Here is a 7,380-nt window from a genome sequence, read left to right on the forward strand (position 1 = left end):
GTTGCTCAAGGCCCCATCCAGCCTGGCCTTGAACCCCTCCAGGGATGGGGCAGCCACAACTTCCCTGGGCAACCTGTTCCAGTGTCTCACCACCCTCACAGTAAAAAATTTCTTCCTGAGATCTAATCTGAATCTTTTTTCTTCCAATTTAAAACCGTTTCCCCTTGTCCTATCATTACACCTCCTGGCAGAGTCCCTCCCCAGCTCTTCTGTAGGCACCCTTCAGGTATTGAAAGGCCACTATAAGGTCTCCCCGGAGCCTTCTCTTCTCCAGGCTGAACAACCAAAGCCCTCACGGCCTCCCCGACCCGCCCTCAACCTCTGTTGGGGGAACCTCAACCGGACACCCCCCCCCCTTCCAAAGGAAAGGATCCCCCCAACCGGAGCCCGCCTGGCCGGGGCCCCCGGGAGAGGAAGAGACCCTCCCAACCGTCACCCCCGGTCCCCCAAACGCCTCCCCCCGCCACGTCCCGGACCCCAAGCGAGGAAGCCCCCCCCTCCACAGCCCCAGGGCCCGGGCCCAGCTCTGACCTGTCGCCTCCCGCCGCCTCCCCTCAGCGCTTCCGGGTTGTCGCCGAAAAGCCGACGGCACCTCCCCCTACCGCTTCCAGCAGCCAATCAGGAGCCGCCGCAACATCCGGGCACGCTGCAACCACCTCCCACTTCCGCCCGGCCCAGCGGCCGCTTCCTTTCCCTGTAGCGGAAAGCCCGACGTCATGACGTCAGAGACCAGCCTTCAGCCTTAAAGGAACAGCTCTCTTCCGGCTGCAGGGCACAGCCCACCCCGGAAACAGCCTTTTTCACCCCAAAACGGGGTCGGAAGTGACCATCCCGGGGGAAATAACGGCTCCAGAGCAATTACTGGAGCAAAAGTGTGTGAAAAGGAGGGGAAAAAAATCTGTTTCAGGCCGAATCCCATTTCTGGTTATGTATTAAGGAAATCAAGGAAAAGCCCCCTTTTTTTTTTTGCTGCAGGTTAAGGGGACGCTTCCAAAGATGTTTTTTTGGGGTAATTCCAGCTCCTTTTGGGGCCCACGTGGATTCCCCACGTCCCTCGAGGAGCGGTGCGACATGAGGCCGGGGCGTTTCTGTGAGGTTCATAAAAGGACCCAGAGAGGATGGAAAAAAGAGAGAATAATTCTTTTTTTTCTTTTTTTTTTTCTTTTTTTTTTTTTAAAAAAAAATAGAGCTGGTTTTGCCCTTCCTGACTGCTGGTGTTTACAAGCCAAGCCACGGACCCGTCTCAGAGGCTCCCGGCTCCGTTCCCTACTCCGTGGGGGCCGGTTTCTTGCGCCGCCGCCGGCGTTTCTTGGTGGCCGGTTGCGTTTCCTGGGCCGGGCAGAGGTGGGGGTTGAGGGGGGAAAAGCAGAGTCCGTCGTGCCACTCCTCAGCCGGCGCGGAAACCCGACAGTTCCTGGCTGCAGACTTGCAGGGTCGTCTCGGCTCTGGCGCCGCGGGCTCCTCGGCCACCTCCGGGTGCTGCTCCTCAGCCTTGGCCGAGCCTCGCCGGCGGCTCTTCTTGGATTTGCTGGAGCTTCTGGAAGAAAATTCCAGAGTCAGTAGAAGGAAACCTACTCTGCACTGGTGAGGCCACAACTAGAGTACTGCGTCCAGTTCTGGGCTCCCAGTCCAAGAGGGACAGGGAACTGCTGGAGAGAGTCCAGCGAAGGGAAACAAAGATGATTCAAGGATTGGAGCATCTCCCTGATGAGGAGAGACTGAGAGAGCTGGGACTCTTTAGGCTGGAGAAGGCTGAGAGGAGACCTTATCAATGCCTACAAGGGTGGGTTGAAAGAGGAGGGAGCTGGACTCTTTTCAGTGGTTCCCAGTGAGAGGACGAGGGGCAACGGGCACAAGCTGGACCATGGGAAGTTCCACTCCAATCTGAGGAAGAACTTCTTTGGGGTGAGGGTGGCAGAGCCCTGGAACAGGCTGCCCAGGGAGGGTGTGGAGTCCCCTTCTCTGGAGATCTTCAAGCCCCACCTGGATGCTCCTGAGTAACATGCTCTGACAAGCTCTGGGTGGTCCTGCTTCAGCAGGGGAGTTGGACTAGATGATCTCTATGGTCCCTTCCAACTCTAAAATTCAGTGAAAACTCACTGCCCTGTTCAGACTCTGTCTGTGGAGCCCAGAAAGGTTGGTGGTGAACCCCTCGGCTCCCCCAGGTTTATCCCAACACCCAGGACAAACGCCCACCCAGCAGCTCATTTCCTACACGCTGATTTTTTTTTCCTAATAAGGGAAGTTTTCAGCAGGAAACGTTCTGCATGTCCCTGAAGAGAGGGGCTGAACGAGCCACCAGAAACGGCCATCGGCCACCACGCATCCGTTCCTGAGATGGTTTTGGAGCTCGGAGCTACCAGGACGTCATCGCCCACCTCGGATGATGTGTGCCCTGGGTCAAGAGATGCTCTTCACTGCACCCACCCATCCCTGCTGAGACGGAAGGATCCTATTAATTGAGCACACACTGGAGTGCATGCACCTTTCCTGGGATTTATGAAGGTGTCCTGTCCACCCAGTCGCAGCCAGTAGCCTCACCGTTTGTCATCACTACAAGATCTGACATTTCTCATCATCCCCATTTCCAACCATCACAAATCAAATCATTCCAGTTCTACAACATGCCTACGAATTCCAATTAGCCCACTGTACTTCTACAAACAAGGTGGGAAGTGTGGATCTGCTGGAGGGGAGGAAAGCAGAGGAGTCTGGACAGGTCAGATGGATGGGCCGAGGCCAACGGGATGAGGTTCAACAAGGTCAAGTGCCGGGTCCTGCACTTGGGTCACACCAACACCATGGATGCTCCAGGCTGGGGGAGAGTGGCTGGAAAAGGACCTGGGGGTGTTGGTCAAGAACCAGCTGAACACAAGGCAGCAGAGTGTCCAGGTGGCCAAGATTCCTGGATCAGGAACAGCGTGATGAGTAGGACTGGGGAGGTGATGGTCCCCCTGGACTGGGCACTGGGGAGTTCCCACCTCGAGGGCTGTGTCCAGTTTTGGGCCCCTCACTCCAAGAAGGACATTGAGGGGCTGGAGTGTGTCCAGAGAAGGGCAATGGAGCTGGTGAGGGGTCTGGAGCACAAGGAGAAGGGTCTGGAGAACTTCTGAGGGAGCTGGGGGTGTTCAGCCTGGAGAAAAGGAGGCTGAGGGGAGACCTTCTGGCTCTCTCCAACTCCCTGAAAGGAGGGTGTAGCCAGGGGGGGTCGGTCTCTTCTCCCAAGGAACAGGCCATGGGACAAGAGGAAACGGCCTCGAGTTGCCCCAGGGGAGGTTTAGGATGGATATTGGGGAAAATTCCTTCATGGAAGGGGTTGAAAAACCCTGGAAGAGGCTGCCCAGGGCAGTGGTGGAGTCACCATCCCTGGGGGGATTTAAAAGCCGGGCAGACGTGGTGCTGAGGGACATGGGTCAGTGATGGTTTTTATCAGAGTTTGGTTGATGGTTGGACTCGATGACCTTAAAAGGTCTTTTCCAACTGAAATGATTCTATGATTCTAAGTTTGGGTTTCAGAGGCAAAGAGCTTTGCTGCTGCAGACACAGAAACACCTCAACGTTGATATAGAAGTTTGAGGGAGGCTTTTCCCCCCAACACTGCAGAGCCGGCAAGGGAACAGGCACTCCCTTCCCCAGGTTGTGGCTTGTAAAAATCTATGTTTAAGTTTCTTCCAAATGAGAGAAAGCAACTCTTTTTGTCCCATTGCTCAGCTGCACAGAGGCAAGAAGCAAAAACCTACCTGGGCACTGCTAAAGGGGCTTCCTCCGAGCGATGTGGATGATGTTTCACCACCTGCTTTTTGGCGCTTGGTGCAGCGCTGGCTTTTTCTCTGAAGGGGCTCGAGCTCGAGTTCCTTACTCCACAGTTCCTTAAAAAGAATTCTACGTGTATCGACTGCGTCCACAAACCACTCACCAAGTCAGCACGACTCTTTTACACTTAAAAAACCCCTCCCCTTTGCATCGCTGCTCCCCGAAAAAGTGAAGGACAGCAGGTCTGTGGAGATTTTTAATCCCAGGTGTCCCAACTGCCCACCTTCCTCCTTACCCACCGGCCCGTTCCACCTCCCTTCCTCAGAACTAGTCCTGTTTAAGGTCTGTTGCTTGACAGCAGCTCTCCCTGGACACCTGCCCTCGCTCACGCACACAAAAAGACTCACTTCTTCCCAGATCTCTTCCGAAGATCTTGGATATAGTTGGTTCTCTCTATCGGATGCCCTCGAGCCCTGTTGAACACTGGAGAGAGACAGGTCTGAGTTACAACAACACTGTACCCAAGTCATCTTCACCGCTGAGCACTGAGACCCTTTAAAAGCATTTTCACCCCTTTAAAAGCATTTTCACCCCTTCAATGAGTAATCCCACACCCTTTGTGTGTGACAAAGCACACAGAGGCAGAGCTGTGCTCGGTGCCCCCCAGGTTCACTCAGCCCTGATTAGCTCCACAGTCGGGCAATAAACTTAATTCCTTCTTTCCAATTAATTCTACCAATCCCCAGTGCCCCTCTATGTCAGGAAAACACACAGACAGTTAAAATAGAGTTACCTCCCTGGAACTAGCCCAAACCTTGTGCCCACTTAAAGCCACAATCCCACAATAACCATTTGGCACCCGCACACGAAGAACACAGATGTACGTACGCTCTATGGCAGTATTTGGCTCCATGCCTTCCACATCAATCAGGTACCTGCACAGGTGAGCAAGAAAGCTCTAATTACACAATTAGCTCCAGAAATCGACAGGTTAGTGATTATTCAGAAAAAAAAAAAGAATAACTGGGAAGTTTTCAGAGCTTCTATTTACATGCCTGAATGGAATATCAGCATTTGGTCTGCTGAAATTGGGCATAAATGACAACCTTCTTGCCCTCTACAGCTACCTGAAAGGAGGGTGTAGAGAGGTGGGGGTTGGCCTCTTCTCCCAAGGGAATAATCACAGAATCACAGAATCTTCTAGGTTGGAAGGGACCTTAAAGATCATCTTGTCCAACCATCAACCTAACTTTGACAAAAATAGACACCCACACAACAAACAGAAAGCAACACCATCACTAAACCATACCTCCCAGCACCATATCAACCCGTCTTTTGAACACCTCCAGGGATGGGGCCTCAACCACCTCCCTGGGCAGCCCATTCCAATGGCTGAGAACCCTTTCAGTGAAAAAATTTTTCCTAATATCCAGCCTGAACCTCCCCTGGCGCAACTTGAGGCCATTTCCTCTTGTCCTGTCGCCTGTGACTTGAACAGAGGAAATGGTCTGAAGTTGGGGCAGGGGAGGGTTAGATTAGATATTGGGAAGAATTACTTTACTGAGAAGGTGGTCAGGCCCTGGAACAGCCTGCCCAGGGAGGTGGTGGAGTCACCATCCCTGGAGGGATTTAAGAAAGGTGTAGACGTGGCACTTCAGGGCATGCTCTAGTGCCTGAGATTGTTGGGGTTTTTTTTTTGTGTGTGTGTGTGTGTGGTTGGACTTGATGATCTCAAAGGTCCCTTCGAACCATGAAGATTCTGTAAAGCTGAAAAAGCTTTAAATCCTTGCAGGTCTGGGATCATGCAGGGGACTTGACCCCCACTTTTTCCTCCTGGAGCAAGAAGCAGCTGGCACTTCACTCAGTTTAACTCAGGACAACTCACCTACAAACCAGGTAGCCAGTTCTGTTCAAGCCGTGCGTGCAATGAACTCCGATGAGTTTGTCTGTAACACACAATAATCAGGTTGTATTTAAATGCTCTTTCTCCTAAACCTCACCAGAACAAGCCTGGCTGCATTCGTCCCCCAGCGTAAACAAAGAGAACTGTCCACACCACATCACCATATTTATGTCTAATTAGCACCACAGATTCAATTCATTAGCTCAGTTAATTCTGTGAGCTCATTTTCATGGTCACAAAGCTCACTGCAGGGAGGATGCATTTAAAAGCTCCACAAAAAGCTGTCCCACATTCCCAAGCACTAACAGGTCGCTGCTCACACCGCTACCAAAAGCGGTCAGTATTCACTGACAGACACAGTCCCAAACTCAATTAAAGCTTAATTTGCTGCCAAATTATCAGAGAGACAGCATAAATTCCTTCCCCGTAACAAACCCAGCTTATTGCCTTGACATTCACATGCCAAGGGAAGGAGAAGAGATTCATGCTGTTAATTAAAACATCGCTCCAAGAGTCCTTCCCAACAGCAGCGACGTAAGGGAAATCCACGCTCACCGTTGTCTTTGTTCGCGTTTAAAAACTGCTTCACGACACACTTGAATTGAAAAATGGTGTCCTTGTTTGGTATTTCACGTCCCATTGTCAAGATCTTTGAGTAGCAGAGTGTGTCTGGGAGCTCCTAAGAGAAAGTCAGTCAGTCATTTCCAGGAGAAAGCACAAGGATTCTTAACAATTACAGATTCTTACCAATTACGAAGCCGTAGACTATAAACAGGAAGAAGCCGAGCTTTTTAACTAAGCCCAAAAGAGCAGCAACACAGCTTTAGGTAAGAAAACTTTTTCTTCACTCCCTTGATATAGTACTAATATTCCACAACATCCCGTTTGCATTTTTATTTCTTGTGTCTTTGTCCTTTCCTCCCTGGGGAAGACGAGGCTTGGACTGAGCATGGAACACCTCTCCAAGGCAGTACCTCCACATTTGATACCACGAGCCAAAGCTGGGTGTGATCAGCTCTTCTCTCAGGAGAGCCTACAGAAACCAGCCTTAGGGCACCCCAAAACTGGTGCTGGCTGGTACAAAGAGGATCAGCCCAATGGGGGTAGAAGACCCCAGGTCTGTGTTTTGATCCAGGATGAAGACCTCGTCCTGCAACACTTCAGCCCCCTGCCAGAGGATTCAAGCGCCTCGCGCTCTTTAAAATTAACTTCTTGCAAGAAATATCCTCCACTTTATCAACAATATCAGGGCGTTCACAGAGCTCCACCTCCCCAGGACTGACCTCTGGCCTGTAGTAGCGCGTTGTGTACGTCAGGTCAATGATCAGGCCCAGCTCTTCCTTCTGCTCTTTGATTTTCTTAAGGAGATCACGAGGTGAAAACCTCTCGTGTGGATGAAGGTTCCGATTGAAGCTCTGAGGGGACACCAGGGTTAAGAACAGACGTTAAACTCAGGCGGCAGGAAAGAGGTCCGTGCTGCAGAATTGCACAAAGATCATCCCTTAAAAGAAAAATAACGCAGGCAACAAGCACAGGTGGATGCAAACTGACACGGGTTACACCAAACTAAACAAGAACATGCTCAGGCCTTCACTGCTCTGGGACTGTTCAGCTGAGGGTTTCCAGGAGTGACCAAAGATTTGAAACTGGGGCAAAACACTGCAGCTCCAGCGACAGTCACATCCAGAAAGTGAAATTTTCGTTTGGTGACAGCTAGAAAATGG

The 7,380-nt window shown here is 51.5% G+C and overlaps 2 protein-coding genes across 2 annotated transcripts in view; both read right to left on the bottom strand.

Moving 5' to 3' along the window:
- The window catches only part of STAMBP (STAM binding protein), a 22,490-nt gene extending 21,825 nt beyond the window's left edge, over positions 1-665 (bottom strand). Inside the window, exon 1 of the mRNA XM_014945480.1 lies at positions 532-665. The gene's annotated coding sequence lies outside the window, so the exon portion shown is untranslated. The remainder of the gene's footprint in view (positions 1-531) is intronic.
- Positions 666-1,192: 527 nt separating this feature from the next.
- On the bottom strand, positions 1,193-7,088 carry DUSP11 (dual specificity phosphatase 11). Its single transcript, XM_014945482.1, has 7 exons — positions 6,940-7,088; positions 6,212-6,335; positions 5,639-5,699; positions 4,642-4,688; positions 4,161-4,236; positions 3,741-3,869; positions 1,193-1,537 (listed from the first exon to the last, which is right to left on the bottom strand). Exons 2-7 carry the CDS (start codon positions 6,294-6,296, stop codon positions 1,267-1,269), a joined length of 669 nt encoding a protein of 222 aa, XP_014800968.1. The 5' UTR covers positions 6,297-6,335; positions 6,940-7,088; the 3' UTR covers positions 1,193-1,266.
- Between the last annotated feature and the right edge of the window lie 292 nt (positions 7,089-7,380).

Source organism: Calidris pugnax, unplaced genomic scaffold (genome assembly GCF_001431845.1).
Source record: "Calidris pugnax isolate Ruff unplaced genomic scaffold, ASM143184v1 scaffold120, whole genome shotgun sequence".
NCBI classification, from domain to species: domain Eukaryota; kingdom Metazoa; phylum Chordata; class Aves; order Charadriiformes; family Scolopacidae; genus Calidris; species Calidris pugnax.

Bases quoted from the DNA above. Each gene is read 5' to 3' on its own strand.
- DUSP11 (XM_014945482.1), bottom strand. From the start codon at position 6,296: ATGGGACGTGAAATACCAAACAAGGACACCATTTTTCAATTCAAGTGT. The intron at 4,237-4,641 runs GTACGTACATCT...GTCTCTCTCCAG, and splicing joins GCCAAATACTGCCATAGAGC to TGTTCAACAGGGCTCGAGGG. The intron at 1,538-3,740 runs GTAGGTTTTTGC...ATTTTCTTCCAG, and splicing joins GCCCCTTTAGCAGTGCCCAG to AAGCTCCAGCAAATCCAAGA.